Source organism: Epinephelus fuscoguttatus, linkage group LG24 (assembly GCF_011397635.1).
Source record: "Epinephelus fuscoguttatus linkage group LG24, E.fuscoguttatus.final_Chr_v1".
Taxonomy (NCBI): domain Eukaryota; kingdom Metazoa; phylum Chordata; class Actinopteri; order Perciformes; family Serranidae; genus Epinephelus; species Epinephelus fuscoguttatus.
This window is the reverse complement of record NC_064775.1, coordinates 1,686-18,791: the sequence shown is the minus strand read 5'-3', so window position 1 is coordinate 18,791 and position 17,106 is coordinate 1,686. Positions and strand designations below refer to the sequence as shown.

General features: G+C 41.6%; 1 protein-coding gene across 1 annotated transcript; it reads right to left on the bottom strand.

The window, feature by feature from the left end:
- Positions 1-312: 312 nt before the first annotated feature.
- On the bottom strand, positions 313-14,886 carry f2 (coagulation factor II (thrombin)). Its single transcript, XM_049570407.1, has 15 exons — positions 14,706-14,886; positions 13,801-13,881; positions 13,313-13,392; positions 13,136-13,160; positions 12,733-12,798; positions 12,539-12,647; positions 12,016-12,152; positions 11,197-11,490; positions 10,952-11,065; positions 10,725-10,851; positions 10,442-10,609; positions 10,196-10,369; positions 9,940-10,118; positions 9,112-9,182; positions 313-528 (listed from the first exon to the last, which is right to left on the bottom strand). The coding sequence occupies exons 1-15, from the start codon at positions 14,776-14,778 to the stop codon at positions 376-378; spliced, it is 1,851 nt and encodes a 616-aa protein (XP_049426364.1). The 5' UTR covers positions 14,779-14,886; the 3' UTR covers positions 313-375.
- Positions 14,887-17,106: the final 2,220 nt, after the last annotated feature.

Here is a 17,106-nt window from a genome sequence, read left to right as displayed (position 1 = left end):
CGTGACGAGCTGCGATGAAAACGCATTAGGTCACCATGTTCATGATGTTAGCGTGGTAGCATGCTAAGTGTAGCTAACCCTGTGTAGGTTTAGTTGCTTTTAAACATTGTGTATCTGTGATTTTCTAACAACTAAAAATGTCAATTGTGTTTCATTGGTAATGATGAACTGATCATTGATTATTGATCATAGTCAGACATTTGATGGGATGTTTGTGTTGCCATGGAGACTCTATCAGTGTTTAATATTCAGACGTGATGTCATCTAAGTACCTGTCACAGGATGGTCACACAAACTTTTATCAGACCAGCGTTTCAGGATTTGAACAAACTTTATTAGCACTCTTTTTGTGACCAGTGACAACAGGAAGTGAGTCTAGTCGTCGTCCTCTCCCGTCTTTTCGATAACTTTCCTCATCCACTTGCTCATCCTGAACAGGTGAGTGTAGAAGCCAAACTTCCCGTCTCTGTCGCAGCCTTCACCCCATGACACGATGCCCATCTGATACCAGCGGTTCTCCGCCGGGTACTGGACACACAAATACACAACAACACAAAAGGTTCATTCACAAAGCAGTCAGATCGCAAACGGATATATAAATATAAATATTTATACACATCAACACTACTGTTAGACACACACACACACACACACACACACACACATATATATATATATATATATATATATATATATATATATATATATATATATATATATATATATATATATATACACAGTACAGGCCAAAAGTTTGGACACACCTTCTCATTCAATGCGTTTTCTTTATTTTCATGACTATTTACATTGTAGATTCTCACTGAAGGCATCAAAACTATGAATGAACACATGTGGAGTTATGTACTTAACAAAAAGGTGAAATAACTGAAAACATGTTTTATATTCTAGTTTCTTCAAAATAGCCACCCTTTGCTCTGATTACTGCTTTGCACACTCTTGGCATTCTCTCCATGAGCTTCAAGAGGTAGTCACCTGAAATGGTTTTCCAACAGTCTTGAAGGAGTTCCCAGAGGTGTTTAGCACTTGTTGGCCCCTTTGCCTTCACTCTGCGGTCCAGCTCACCCCAAACCATCTCGATTGGGTTCAGGTCCGGTGACTGTGGAGGCCAGGTCATCTGCCGCAGCACTCCATCACTCTCCTTCTTGGTCAAATAGCCCTTAGACAGCCTGGAGGTGTGTTTGGGGTCATTGTCCTGTTGAAAAATAAATGATCGTCCAACTAAACGCAAACCGGATGGGATGGCATGTCGCTGCAGGATGCTGTGGTAGCCATGCTGGTTCAGTGTGCCTTCAATTTTGAATAAATCCCCAACAGTGTCACCAGCAAAACACCCCCACACCATCACACCTCCTCCTCCATGCTTCACAGTGGGAACCAGGCATGTGGAATCCATCCGTTCACCTTTTCTGCGTCTCACAAAGACACGGCGGTTGGAACCAACGATCTCAAATTTGGACTCATCAGACCAAAGCACAGATTTCCACTGGTCTAATGTCCATTCCTTGTGTTTCTTGGCCCAAACAAATCTCTTCTGCTTGTTGCCTCTCCTTAGCAGTGGTTTCCTAGCAGCTATTTGACCATGAAGGCCTGATTCGCGCAGTCTCCTCTTAACAGTTGTTCTAGAGATGGGTCTGCTGCTAGAACTCTGTGTGGCATTCATCTGGTCTCTGATCTGAGCTGCTGTTCACTTGTGATTTCTGAGGCTGGTGACTCGGATGAACTTATCCTCAGAAGCAGAGGTGACTCTTGGTCTTCCTTTCCTGGGTCGGTCCTCATGTGTGCCAGTTTCCTTGTAGCGCTTGATGGTTTTTGCGACTCCACTTGGGGACACATTTAAAGTTTTTGCAATTTTCCGGACTGACTGACCTTCATTTCTTAAAGTAATGATGGCCACTCGTTTTTCTTTAGTTAGCTGATTGGTTCTTGCCATAATATGAATTTTAACAGTTGTCCAATAGGGCTGTCGGCTGTGTATTAACCTGACTTCTGCACAACACAACTGATGGTCCCAACCCCATTGATAAAGCAAGAAATTCCACTAATTAACCCTGATAAGGCACACCTGTGAAATGGAAACCATTTCAGGTGACTACCTCTTGAAGCTCATGGAGAGAATGCCAAGAGTGTGCAAAGCAGTAATCAGAGCAAAGGGTGGCTATTTTGAAGAAACTAGAATATAAAACATGTTTTCAGTTATTTCACCTTTTTTTGTTAAGTACATAACTCCACATGTGTTCATTCATAGTTTTGATGCCTTCAGTGAGAATCTACAATGTAAATAGTCATGAAAATAAAGAAAACGCATTGAATGAGAAGGTGTGTCCAAACTTTTGGCCTGTACTGTATATATATACAGATAGGCTATATAAACACATGGATTCATTCACAGAGGTTCTGCAGCCTGGTTGCTCACTGGATGTTACTGTTATATTTTTAATAATATAAATAAAATATACATATACATTAACAACAGCAACTGAAAAGACATTTCACAGATAAATTATTGGAAGATCACTGATTACTAGTTTTACTACTTTTGATAAAAAGTGATGCACACGTTGCTGTTTTTCTGTTGGACAGGTAATTATTTGTTTGCTGCGGGGGGATTTGTTATTTTACTTGGCTCTCCTCTGCTGTGCTAACTCCTACTACAGTGCAGTGTAGCTTTTAAGAGACTTGTGAGTGACTCTGACACAAACTACTCTGAATAAATGTTTTATTTTCTCCTGATGTGTTGAAATGTCTTTACACTGATGTCCAAACACTAATGTCTCTGCACACTGAGGTCCAAACAACTGACATCCAAACACCAACGTCCAAACATTAATGTCCAAACCCTGATGTCCAATCAACTGACGTCTAAACACTAACGTCCAAACACTAATGTCTCTGCACACTGATGTCTCTGCACACCGACGTCCAAACAGTGACGTCCAAACAACTGATGTCCAAACAACTGACTTCTAAACACTGACGTCCAAACATTGACATCCAAACAGGTGGAGTCAACATGGCGCCAGTGTGTGTGGCACACTGTCTGACGCTCCCTGCTGTGCTTGTGTTTATGTTAATACTAACAATTGTTCCCAGCAACATAAACTCTCTGTTGTGTTATGATCGCCAAGGTCTGCTAAAGATCAAACTTTCTGTTGACACCTTGGTGAAGTTTGATCTAAATGGGCAAGGAACGCCACCTCCCCCTCTCCTCTTGGATGTACCTGCTCACCTCCTACGTACTGAGGTTTCGCTTCCCCGGAGGAGACGTCACAGACGCCAGGGAACGCGTGGTGGCTCTCTGTTCAAAATCAAAGTCTATCTGGCGCTGATAGAAGATTGGCTCCACTACCCGTCACTATACGACGCTACCTGCCACTGCCTGACCTCGTGGCGAGTCCTGGACCCCATGGGTACCTGGCTTGTACCTGTTGTTGGCCCGGATGAGGAGACCCACCCTCTGCATCCTCGTCTTCGCCGAGGTGGAGTGGATTACCGCCACCTCCAACAGCTGGCTCGGGCAACCCAAACGGTCGATGTTCTGGCTCCTATCAGATGTGCCCTGGTTAATGCCAGATCGATTGCGAACAAAACTTTCATCCTGAAGGATTACTTCACGTCGCAGGATTTGGATCTGATGTTTGTAACAGAGACCTGGCTAAGTGTTGGTGAGTGTGCCGCCTTGTCTGAACTCTTGCTGCTTGGCTGTACTTCTTTCAACTCACCGAGGACCACTGGATGCGGAGGAGGAGTAGCTGTCATTTTGAAAGAGAACTTAAACTACAAACTCCTGTCGCGTCCCTCCTTTTCAAGTTTTGAACTGTGTATGTTCGAGCTCAGGTGCTCCAGTCCGATGCTTTGCACAGTGATTCACCGACGGCCTAAATATAATAAAGACTTCATTCATGAGTTTTCGGACCTCTTAACTGGTTTGGTGCCTAATTATGACAGTATAGTAATTGTTGGAGATTTCAATGTGCACGTCTGCTGTCCGCTGAAGCCGCTGGCTAAGGATTTTATAAACCTCACTGAGGCGTTTAATCTCGAGCAGCATGTTACTGAACCCACGCAAGAGCATGGGCATACTTTAGACCTTGTTTTATCATGTGGTTTGCCTACTTCAAATGTCCTAGTATGTGATGCTGCTTTTTCTGACCGAGTTTGCCTTGTCCTGCCTTGTAAATAAACCGTGTGCTGCTGCGCACAGGTGCCGTATGGTAAACCCTGGCACCGCTGCACAGTTCTCTGCTTTTTACGCTACTATGTCTGACTCCGTGTCACCCCCTGACATGAACACTGAAGTGTTAATGTCCTTGTTTCTGACCACTTGCAATAATATCATTGACTGTGTTGCTCCTCTTAAAATGATGCGTCCCAAACCTAAATCTGAGCCAGGGTTAAATGACATCAATCGCGTTGCAAGGCGCGAGTGCAGGCGAGCAGAACGCAAGTGGAAGAAAGACAAACTTCATGTTTCTCATGATCTCATGAGGGACAGCTGGAAAAGATATCAAAAAATTGTTAAAGAGCAAAAAACAAAGCATTTTTCTGATATCATTTCCAGTCATTGTAACAAACCATGTGTTCTTATTAAAACAATTGATTCCATTTTAAATGTTCCCCAATCCACCTGCCTTGAGGCTTCTTCTGAGGTCTGTGAAAAATTTCTTGTTTATTTTGTTGAAAAGGTAGAAAATATCAGAGCCCACATAGCCCCCCCCCCCCTTTGTGACCTCTCCATTGCTCACACTTGCCCTGCGGTTTTGAACCAGTTTGAGCCAGTGTCTCTCTTTACCCTCAACAAAATTGTCACCCAGCTTAAACCCGCTGGCTCTCCCACTGATGTTATCCCACCTCGCCTTCTTAAAGAGGTTTGGGAGACTATTGGTTGAAATGTCCAGCAAATTATAAACAGTAGCCTTGCCTCAGGCACTGTTCCGGTGTATTTTAAACAGGCTGTAGTGGAACCTCTGATTAAAAAGCCAAATCTGGATCCGAACATCTTGTCAAATTTCAGACCAAGATCGAAGCTTCCTTTTATTTCTAAAATCCTTGAGAAAGCTGTACTTTTGTAACTACAGTCTTATCTTGATGTTCATGGCATCTTTGACATTTTTCAATATGGGTTTAAGGCTTTTCATAGCAGTGAGTCTGCAGTTTTAAGGGTTTTTAATGATATTTTATTGACCACTGATTCTGGTGCCTTGGCTCTTTTAATGCTTTTGGATTTAACAGCAGCTTTTGATACGGTAGATCACACAACTGTCGTTGCTCGCCTGGAACAATATGTGGGTTTAAAGGGTACAGCACTCGATTGGTTCAGGTCCTACTTCAGAGAAAAGTTTTAAAATAAAAATCAGTGCTTGTGTCTCCTCATGTGCCCCCCTACTGTGGGGAGTTCCCTAAGGGTCCATCCTTGGACCAGCCCTTTTCTCTCTATACTTTCTCCCTCTTGGACAAATTTTTAAAAAACACAACATATCATATCAATTATATGCAGACGATACCCAAGTATATCTCCCTGTAAAAAGAGGTGATGGCAGTTCTGCCACATGTCTGCTAGATTGTCTCAGGGACATCAAAGCCTGGATGGCCCAGAGTTTTTTAAATTTTAATGAAACAAAAACTGAAATAATTATTTTTGACCCAAAGGGAACATGTGATGCCCTTCTCAAGGACCTGGACCTCCTTTTACCTTATTTTAAACCCACAGTTTTAAATCTTGGAGTAAAGCTTGACAGTGATTTTAAATTAGACCAACAGATTAACTCTACTGTAAAAACCAGTTTTTATCATCTAAGGCTTTTATCTAAGATTAAATCTGTTCTATCTTTTAGTGATTTCGAGCGAGTGATTCATGCTTTTATTTCCACACATTTGGACTACTGCAATGCACTTTATTTTGGCGTAAACCAGGCTTCCCTGGCACGATTCCAGCTGGTCCAAAATGCTGCTGCTCGCCTTTTAACAGGCAGCAGAAAACATGAACACATCACCCCCATCCTCGCTTCTCTTCACTGGCTTCCAGTCCATTTTAGAATAAATTTTAAAATTTTATCGTTTGCTTTTAAAGCACTAAACAGATCAGCTCCACAATATATTTCAGACCTCTTAATCATTCCCTCACGATCTTTGAGGTCAGCTCCTCCTCGTTGTCCTTAAGAGTAGATTAAAAACACAAGGTGATGGAGGTTTTTCTATGGTGGCCCCTAAACTATGACACGAGCTACCACTAGAAATAAAGTTGTCCCCCACCCTTCTCACTTTTAAATCACGTTTTAAAACTTACTTTTACTCTTTGGCTTTTAATTCAGCGTGAGAGTTGTGTGATGTTTGATCTCTGTTCTGTTTGTCTTTCTATTCTGTATATTTAATCTGTTTTATGACTTTTTCTTATTTTTTAAAATCTATTTCTTCTCTTAATAATTTTTAAATTAGTTTTATCATTATTATCTGTATCTTTATTTTAATCCTCATTACGCTTCCCTGTATTGTAAATCAATGTGCAGCACTTTGATAAATTTTATGTTTTTAAAATGTGCTATATAAATAAAGTGGATTGGATTGGAAACAGTGACGTCCAAACAACTGACGTCCAAACAACTGATGTCCAAACAACTGACATCAAAACAAATGACTTCCAAACACTGACGTCCAAACATTAATGTCCAAACACTGATGTCCAAACAACTGATGTCCAAACAACTGACGACCAAACACTAACCTCCAAACACTGACGTCCAAACACTGATGTCCAAACACAGATGTCCAAAGAACTCATGTCCAAACATTGATGTTCCAACAGTAACGTGTCTGCACACTGATGTCTCTGCGCACTGACATCCAAACACTGACGTCTCTGCACACCGACATCCAAACAGTGACATCCCAACACTGATGTCCAAAAAACTGATGTCCAAACACTGACATCCAAAGACTGACGTACAAAACACTTACGTCCAAACATCGACGTCCAAACAGTAACAACTCTGCATCCTGATGTCCAAATACTGACGTCAAAACATTCATGTCTCTGCACACTGACATCCAAACACTTACTCTGAGCAGAAGGACAGACAGATAGATAGACAGGTAGGTAGGTAGGTAGACAGATGGATGGATGGATGGACAGATCAGGTTTGACTAAAGATGAGACTTTGATGGATTCAGAGTTCAGTTTTATTCATGTGTGATGATGTTAGTTTGATGATGATGATGATGATATTTTCATTGTAGTTAGACAAGACCTTGTTGTATAAATGGCCTATAGTGACCTCTGTGATAATCACATGAAACTTTACAGACACAGAGTGAGACCTCGAACACCAGATGTGTTTGTCATCTGATGACAGAAAAATTAAAATCTTACAGACAATCTACAAATAAAAAAACTTTAAAATCACAGCGTGGATTTTTCTGTGGCATTCATTGGGTCATTTTTTGTTAACATAGTGTTTTAACAATTTTTTACCAATTCAAACATCATTTTTATCAGTTAACAAATGGTCGAATTTATATACATTTAAATTTAGATTTGGTACCAAAACTAAGAAATGATGTTAACCCAAAAAACTGATGCAACATCTGATGAGACGTGATGCTTTGATTATAATGTTGTAATAACCCCATATGTACACTCCCAACATTAACAGTTTAACAAATATAAAACCAAAACATGATGTTTATCACATTTTATGACAAGAACTGAACTGTGTCTGTAATGTCCCCTGTCCCTAATAAACTGGTCTCTATGGGTCTCAGAAGATTAAACCCTGACTGACACTACATGCCTTCTGTCCCTAATAAACTGGTCTCTGTGGGTCTCATAGGATTAAACCCTGATTGACACTAAATGCCTTCTGTCCCTAATAAACTGGTCTCTGTGGGTCTCATAGGATTAAACCCTGATTGACACTAAATGCCTTCTGTCCCTAATAAACTGGTCTCTGTGGGTCTCAGAAGATTAAACCCTGACTGACACTACATGCTTTCTGTCCCTAATAAACTGGTCTCTGTGGGTCTCATAGGATTAAACCCTGATTGACACTAAATGCCTTCTGTCCCTAATAAACTGGTCTCTGTGGGTCTCATAGGATTAAACCCTGATTGACACTAAATGCCTTCTGTCCCTAATAAACTGGTCTCTGTGGGTCTCATAGGATTAAACCCTGATTGACACTAAATGCCTTCTGTCCCTAATAAACTGGTCTCTGTGGGTCTCATAGGATTAAACCCTGATTGACACTAAATGCCTTCTGTCCCTAATAAACTGGTCTCTGTGGGTCTCAGAAGATTAAACCCTGACTGACACTACATGCTTTCTGTCCCTAATAAACTGGTCTCTGTGGGTCTCATAGGATTAAACCCTGATTGACACTAAATGCCTTCTGTCCCTAATAAACTGGTCTCTGTGGGTCTCATAGGATTAAACCCTGATTGACACTAAATGCCTTCTGTCCCTAATAAACTGGTCTCTGTGGGTCTCATAGGATTAATACATGATTGACACTAAATGCCTTCTGTCCCTAATAAACTGGTCTCTGTGGGTCTCATAGGATTAAACCCTGATTGACACTAAATGCCTTCTGTCCCTAATAAACTGGTCTCTGTGGGTCTCATAGGATTAAACCCTGATTGACACTAAATGCCTTCTGTCCCTAATAAACTGGTCTCTGTGGGTCTCAGAAGATTAAACCCTGACTGACACTACATGCTTTCTGTCCCTAATAAACTGGTCTCTGTGGGTCTCATAGGATTAAACCCTGATTGACACTAAATGCCTTCTGTCCCTAATAAACTGGTCTCTGTGGGTCTCATAGGATTAAACCCTGATTGACACTAAATGCCTTCTGTCCCTAATAAACTGGTCTCTGTGGGTCTCAGATGATTAAACCCTGATTGACACTAAATGCCTTCTGTCCCTAATAAACTGGTCTCTGTGGGTCTCATAGGATTAAACCCTGATTGACACTAAATGCCTTCTGTCCCTAATAAACTGGTCTCTGTGGGTCTCATAGGATTAAACCCTGATTGACACTAAATGCCTTCTGTCCCTAATAAACTGGTCTCTGTGGGTCGTTAAATTGTGTCGCTCACCTTCATCACAAACGGTCCACCGCTGTCTCCTTCACAGGCATCTCCACGCTCAGCATCTTCTGGTTTATAACCTGGAACGTAGGTGAGAGGGTCGTTTGAGCTCAATGCTAAAATTAGAATGCTAACATGCTAACAATGTTAACGTGCTTTTTTCATATAGTATGATATTATGAGTTTTTTTTAACACATTACATTTCATTACATTATGTTAAATTATTTTCTGACGTATGATACCCTGACTTTATTTGAACCAAATGTTTTTGACGTGTCTCACAGATGTTATGAATGACAGGCTGAACATCACAGTAACGATTAAGGACAGGATGGCGTCTTTTCAGTATTCTCTCATCTTCCGTCACGGTGCTGTTGGGTATGTTTGTCACTGAGTTTTTCAGTGAATTTCTTAGAACATATGCTGGAGTTCAGCGTGAATGGTTTCTGTCATAAAGACTTTTTCTTCTGAGTCTCAGTGATGGTCATCACATAACGTAACATATTTAAAGTACAAAAGCAAAACTGACGTCATTATGAAGCTGAGTAGCCGAGTAACATGTTGACCTGATGATGGCGCTACATGAAAAGTCAAAAGGATTTATCCTCTGAAGAACATGAATGTCTGAAACAGTTTAAATCAGTTGTGAAGGTGTTTGTGGACAGAGGACAGACTCGTCCTCACAGTGTTTCTGCTGTGTCTCATTTATAGAACAACAGTAGAAACATAAATGTTACCAGCACAGAAACTGTTGTGTGTGGACAGAGGACAGACTGTTGTGCTCACAGTGTCTCTGCTGCGTCTCATTTATAGAACAGTAGATGTTAAAATGTTACCGGCACAGAACATGTTGTTTGTGATCTTGACGGACGTGGAGCTGCGGCAGATGTCCTGGTCCACAATTGGTAGATGGATCTGTTGGAGGACTGTGGGTAAATTTCTGGCTGAAGGGTTCCAGGTTTCCTTCAGATTCCCCCAGCCTGTCACTCGACCTTTGTAACCTTCGCTCATCAGACTGTCAGATAAAAACAACATGACTCACAGAGTACAACACAAGGGTCAAACAGCTGACGCTTTCTGTGTGACTCTTACGCCTTGGCGACCTTCCTGCTGGGCAGGCAGACCGGGAAGATCTCGTCGGTAAATGTGATTGGCCGCCTCATGTGCAGCAGGGCAATGTCACGGTTCAGGTTTTCCCTCCAGTTATACTTTGGGTGGACGATGATTTCAGTGATGGCCACGATCTTCTCGGTGCCGCGTTCAAACCTGAAATTTATCATTAATATTCTTGTGTTCTGATCTCATATATTCGTCACACTCACAGACAGGAAGTCTTACTTGGCCCTGTTGTGTTTCCCCAGTCGCACCAGGATGTCGTCGGAGGTGAAGTTCTTGTTCCAGGGTGGGTAGAGGATGCAGTGGGCAGCGGTGAGGATCCACTGATCGCTGATCAGACTGGCTCCGCACAGCAGCTCCTGTGGGCTGCGTTTATACAGCATCACCTGCCTGTGAACCATGATACATACACAGGTAGATACTGTGGTTTATATGTTTCTCCTGATCAAGTGTTGTTTACAGCATGGTCACCATGGTGACAGTTTATTGTTTTAAGTGTTGTTACCATGGTGCTGAGGCCACCTCGGCGTCATCACCCCCAACAATACGTTTTTCTCGGTATGAGTCCAGAAGCTCGTTCTCTTTTGCATCCACCTTGTTCTGTTTTTCAAACAGGGGGCGCTCCCCACACACTGCGACACACCCAATACACCAGTCAGTTCCTGCTAACTGGTTAGTAACCACTCAGACAGTTGATTTAGTTAGATGACTCGTTGACTCGTCACAACTCACCACTCTCTCCTTGTCCGAAGGTTCGAGGATTGAAAAATGTTCTTCTGGCAGGTGTCAAGACGGAGCGCTCCTGTCCTCCTTCTGTATCAGTGGACAAGTCAACCAACGGATCATCTGAGAGACAGACACAGGTCAGAGACAGACAGTGGACAGACAGACAGACAGACAGACAGAAAGACAGACAGAAAGGTAAGAGACAGTTGACTAATCAGCAGTAGTACTCTGCAGTAGTTACTTGTATTTACCACACAGGTCCAGGTCGCAGTAGTCGATGGTCACGTTACCGGCGACCTCCACATAGCACCAGGGGCCCTCGGGGTCATTGTCGGGATTACGGCACTTGTTTTCTGGCAGAGTGACCTCGGGGATGAACTCTTTGTCTATGCTAAGGGCCTTTGCCTCCGGGGATGACCACTGCAGGCAGGTGTGTCCTCCCAGAGTAATGGCCAGGTCGCCGATGTAGTTGATGCCATGATTGGGTTCACACTCAGTGGTTTTGATTGGTTCAGGGGCCAACGTGGGCGGAACAAAGTCCTCACCTTCAAAGAGAAGAGGGTGTCATTGTACAAGTCATGATGTAGGAGTGCTGGATTTACAGAGACCTCATCAGAGACTGTTGGTACGAATACGATGAACATAGATATTGCTAGGACTGTAGACAGGTGGGAACTTCTCAGGTGTGTGTCAGGTGATACAGGCTCACCACAGGTGGGGACTCTACAGGTGTGTGTCAGGTGATGCAGGCTCACCACAGGTGGGGACTCTACAGGTGTGTGTCAGGTGATGCAGGCTCACCACAGGTGGGGACTCTACGGGTGTGTGTCAGGTGATGCAGGCTCACCACAGGTGGGGACTTTTCAGGTGTGTGTCAGGTGATAGGTGTCTACCATTTTTTTTTCCTGTTAAAGGTTTTTTTGGGGGGAGTTTTTCCTGATCAGCTGTGAGGGTCCAAAGCACAGAGGGATGTCGTATGCTGTAAAGCCTCTGAGGCAAATGATTTGTGATATTGGGCTTCATAAATAAAATTGATTGATTGATTGATAGATAGATAGATACAGACTCACCACAGGTCGGGACTCTACAGGTCTCCTTCTGGACCGTGGGGTCTTTGGTGAAGCACCAAGGTCCATCTGGGTTGTTGTTTGGGTTTCTACAGAAGTTCTCGTGAAGGATGCTGTTTGGTTCTGAAGCATTGTACTCCCTACAGATAGATAGACAGACAGACAGACAGACAGTCAGACAGTTAATAACCCTTTCTCGAAGCTGCTGTTTGTGGCTCTGAATCTGAACTGGGTCTAAATTATTCTCTTTATATTTAAGATCTGACATTATCAGAGTTCTATAGGGGACTTATTATGGGACGTTGGTGTGTCTGTTGGTTACCTGATTATGGGATGTTGGTGTGTCTATTGGTTACCTGATTATGGGATGTTGGTGTGTCTGTTGGTTACCTGATTATGAGACGTTGGTGTGTCTGTTGGTAACCTGATTATGGGATGTTGGTGTGTCTGTTGGTAACCTCATCATGGAATGTTAGTTTGTTTGTTGGTTACATTATTACGGGATGTTAGTCTGTCTGTTGGTTACCTTATTATTGGATGTGGGAAGCTGCTCGTCCAGTACTGACATTGTTTTCCTGACTGTGTGATGTTGATGTTTCCTTCATATTTAACTCCTGTACCAGAAACACACTGACCTACACACACACACACACACACACATTGTCAGTGTTTATGAGCATTTTATTACAATAAGTTTACATTGAGTTTGTATGTAATTACCTTCTATACACTGTCTGATGATGTCGATGTTTTTTTGTGTTCTTGCCAGCTGAGTTCCCTTACAGTCTGAGAGATGGACAGACGGATGGATGGATGGACAGAGAGAAAGACAGATGGATGGATGGATAGACAGACAGGTAGTTGGATGTTTGTGACCTCAGGTTGTTTGATCTGTTCTGGACTTTGTTCATGTTTGTTCATGTTCACAGAACAGATCAGATTAAAGTTTAAAGAGTTCAGCATAAATGATCTGCACAGAGAAACCATTTGTTAAGTTTAAACCAATGTTTAAATGTGAAGTCATAAATGATCTGACAGAGAAATGATTTTAATAGTTTTAAATAAATAAATGTGTCTTGTTGTATTTTTCCTGTCAGTGAGGTGAAGCTGCAGAAAATCTTACCCAGGTATTTTTCCCAGAAGTTTTCCTGTAGAAGAGACAGACAGTTTAAAGTGAGTAGTACGACAAGTACTGGCAGTGATTAAATCGTTACTACAGTTACAATTACTGTCATAGTTACAGTTACATTTACTGTTGGAACAACAGAGTGAATGGGACCAGAACGAAATGGAGTCATACTGTTTTATCTGCCTGTTCGAACACCTCTCTGGCTTCTTCATGGTCACAGATTTCTTCCACACATTCTCTCTCCAGGTTCCCTTTTGTCAAATAATTCACATAAATAATAAAGATGAAAAAGTTAGAAAAACAACAACAACAACAACAACAACAATAATAATGAACATTTAGAAAAAGGGTTAACCCTAAGCCTAACCCTAATATCACTGTGTAGAAATACTCTGTTACAATTAAAAGCCCTGTTTCACTTCAGTTTAATAATTTTAATATTAAAATATTTTTAAAATAACCAAAAAGTAATGTAAAAGTACTGATCAGGCAGACAGGTGGAAAATTAGACCAAATTAAATTCAACGTATGTTTCATTTCTTTAAAATATTGCATGATGTTTATTCATTAACCTTTAAAAAAATCACTCAGATATGAGATCTGTGAGTTCTGAAATGGTGATGTGTGAAATACAGCTGAGTGTTGTTTAGGTAACTCACCTGGTTTCACCTCCTCAAACAGCTGATTGGCTCGACGGCTCCTGACCAACACCTGTGACGCCAACTGGCTCTTCAGGAAAACTATGGACGGACAGATGGATGAATGGATGGACAGGTACAGACAGAGACACAGACAGACAGGCAGACAGGTACAGAGACAGACAGACAGACAGACAGACAGATAGTAAATTATTACAATGATAAGTTACTGAATAAAAGCTTCTGGTGTTTTAAGAGGTATTTGTATTATTGTGTCCACCCTGCTGATGACAGAGAATGATAAATATTTAACTGTTAAAATGAAACTGAACAAAATGTACTGACCTGAGGAATTACTTTGAGATTATGATGCCTGTTCCTAATAAACTGATCAGTGAGTTTAGTTTTATTAACAGTCAGTAAGTTGTGAAACAGAAAGTTATAAAATACTTAACTGAAAGTAAAAATACTAATACTGTGGTTTATACTATGTCCTGTGTTATGATGTTTAATACTTTGATCTGTAACCATGGATTGTGTGTGTGTGTGTGTGTGTGTGTGTGTGTGTGTGTGAGAGTGAGTGAGTGAGTGAGTAAGTAAAAATACTGTGAACTGAGGCAGGTGTGTAAATTAGTAGAGAATATAAATATTACAGTACACTAAAATAATAAACTCACATATTCTATAAATAGTTTCTGTAAAGAACTTTTAGGAACTATATGAATTTTGATTATCAGGATCAGTAATACTTTATATTTGTACTGCTGCTACTGTACCACAACTTACTGCTTCTGGATCTGTGACTGGCACTTCTTCTACAACTATGAGTATGACTCAGCAGTACTCAGAGAGGTACGAGGTGTGGTGGGGGTACATGAACTACGACTCAGCAGTATATAGAATAATATGAGGTGAAGTAGACGTACCGTGGTTGGCCAGGCAGCCCTGCAGTAGAAACAGCAGGAGAACAGCAGCTGGTTTAGATTTTGGTTTCACCATGGTCTGGATCTCCTACAAGCAGAGCCTCAGAGTCTGTCTTCAGCCTGTCTCTGTCTGTTGCTCTGTCTCTGTCTGTCCCTGTGTTTCTGTCTGTGGCTCTGTCTCTGTTTGTGGTTCTGGGGGCGTGAGAGGTGGGTGTTATTGACCAAAGGGTCATAGTGTGAGTAAAACTGATGAGTCGGATGTGTTTGCTTTGAGTCAACCAGCCTAGGACGTCCAATAACCTGCAATACTGCTGTACTCTGACCGTAGAGAGGACATGTGTAGGAGTTGGAGTTCTCTGACAATAGAGAGTAGATGTGTAGGAACTGGACTGTTTTTTAAAAAAAAAAAAAAGGAAATGGTAAAGCTCCTGGCAGCAAGGGTTAGGGAAGGGGAACTGAACCCATCCCCCATAGGGGACAGGAGGTGCACGGGCCATCCCCCAGGACCGCCCGCCACCCTGGAACCCCCAGTTATCTTGACGGGGGTTAGGAAAAGAGAATGTTTGGACTCCACCATCCGATAGGATGGGTTAGGGGGGTTAGGATGAAGGGAGTTGAGCCTCAACGTCGGAGACGGCGGGGCTGAAGGGCACAGTCCATCATCCCCCCTCCTCCCAGAGTCCCATCCCATCGTCAGAAGTGTGTTGGGGGTCAAAGGTCAAGTTCCAGTCGCGGGTGTATTTGGAGTCAAGGTAAGTCCAAGGTAAGTCCAAGGTAAGTAAAGGCCAATTTGGGTTCCAATTAAGCGTTGGGGTACCAATGATTTTAGTGTAGTCTAGGGCACGTACGGAGTGTGGTTTTAGGGTCAAAGGTCAGGGTTAGGGGTTAGGGGTTAGGGTTAGGGGGTAGGGAGGGGGAACTGAACCCGTCCCCCGTAAGGGACAGGAGGTGCACGGGCCTTCCCCCAGGACCCGCCGCCACCCTGGAACCCCCAGTTGTTTTGACGGGGGCGTTGGCCACGCCTGCCATAGCGGACCATGGTCCAACCCCCACCGTCATCTCTAGAGCCCATGTTGGGTCCCTCCTTTTTAATGTATGTTCCTTGTTTTATTTGTGTTTTCTTAATTTAGGCTTAGTTATTCTAATGAAATTTTTTAATGTATATTTGTGTTTATGAAATGAAGATGTATGTTAATGTTTGTAAATGAAATCTAAATATGTATAATAAATGGTTATGAAATGAAGACTTATGTTCTATTAATAAAGGTTTTGTAACCTTTATGAAATAAAATATAACTTAAAATGTCCACAAAAACGGGATAAACTTCAAAAAACAAAAATGTGCCAAAAATGGGCCTTTCTAAACCGTTGAAAAGAAAAAAGTGTGTCCCTAAACGCTACGTTTCGGTCCTATAAAGACCTTCTTCAGGCAAGACACACTAAAAAATCAAACCAATTTAGTGGCTCTCTCTGGGAGATGTTGTCCCTGCAATGATCTGAGCAGAAATGAGCTCTGGCTGCCTGTCCCTCCCTTTTATAGTCTCCGCCCCTGTATCTAAAAACATGAAATATATTTATCGCCAAAGCCTTTTTGTCTTTTTTTAACCTAATAAATGCCCAAATTAAGTAAACCCTTGTATTTTAACCCCCAATAGATGTATTACAATGAATTTAACTACCATATTTAAGATTTTAATTTACTTGGTATGACGTATTTTAGAACTTTTTAACCCCCTTTTTTTTAAAATTTTTTAAACTGTCTTATCGTTTTTAACCCTTTTTAACCCTATGAATTATCCAATAATATGAAATTTTGTAATTTTAAATTTTAACTCTACCCTTAATTAATTCCCATGATTTTACAAATTAAATTGTGTATTTATTGCAAAATTATTAAGATATGCCCACCCATAAACATTAAAATTGGGGTTAATAAAAGGTTGGGATTAGGGCAAGAATAAACTGGGGTTGAGATTGATAGTTAGGTTAGGTTAGGTTAGGTTAAAGTAGTTAGGTTAGGCAGGTTAGGTTAGTAGGGTTAGAAAGAAGAAGAAGAAGTTAGGCTAGAGGTTAGGTTAGGTTAAGAAGTTAGTTAGGTTAGGCTAGGTTGTGCTAGGTTGTGTTGTGAAAAGTTGTGTTAGGTTAGTTGGTTAAAGAAGTTAGAAAGAAGTTAAGAAGAGTTAGGTTAGTTAGAAGAAGAAGAAGAGAAGAAGTTAAAGGTTAGTTAGTTAGGTTAGGTTAAAGAAGTTAGGTTAAAGAAGAAGAAAGAGGTTAGGTTAGAAGAAGTTAGGTTAAAGAGGTTAGGTAAAGGTTAGGTTAGAAGAAGAAGAAGAAGAAGAAGTTAAGTTAAAGAAGAGTTAGCAGGTTAGGTTAGGTTAAAGAGTTAGGTTAGTTAAAGGAGTTG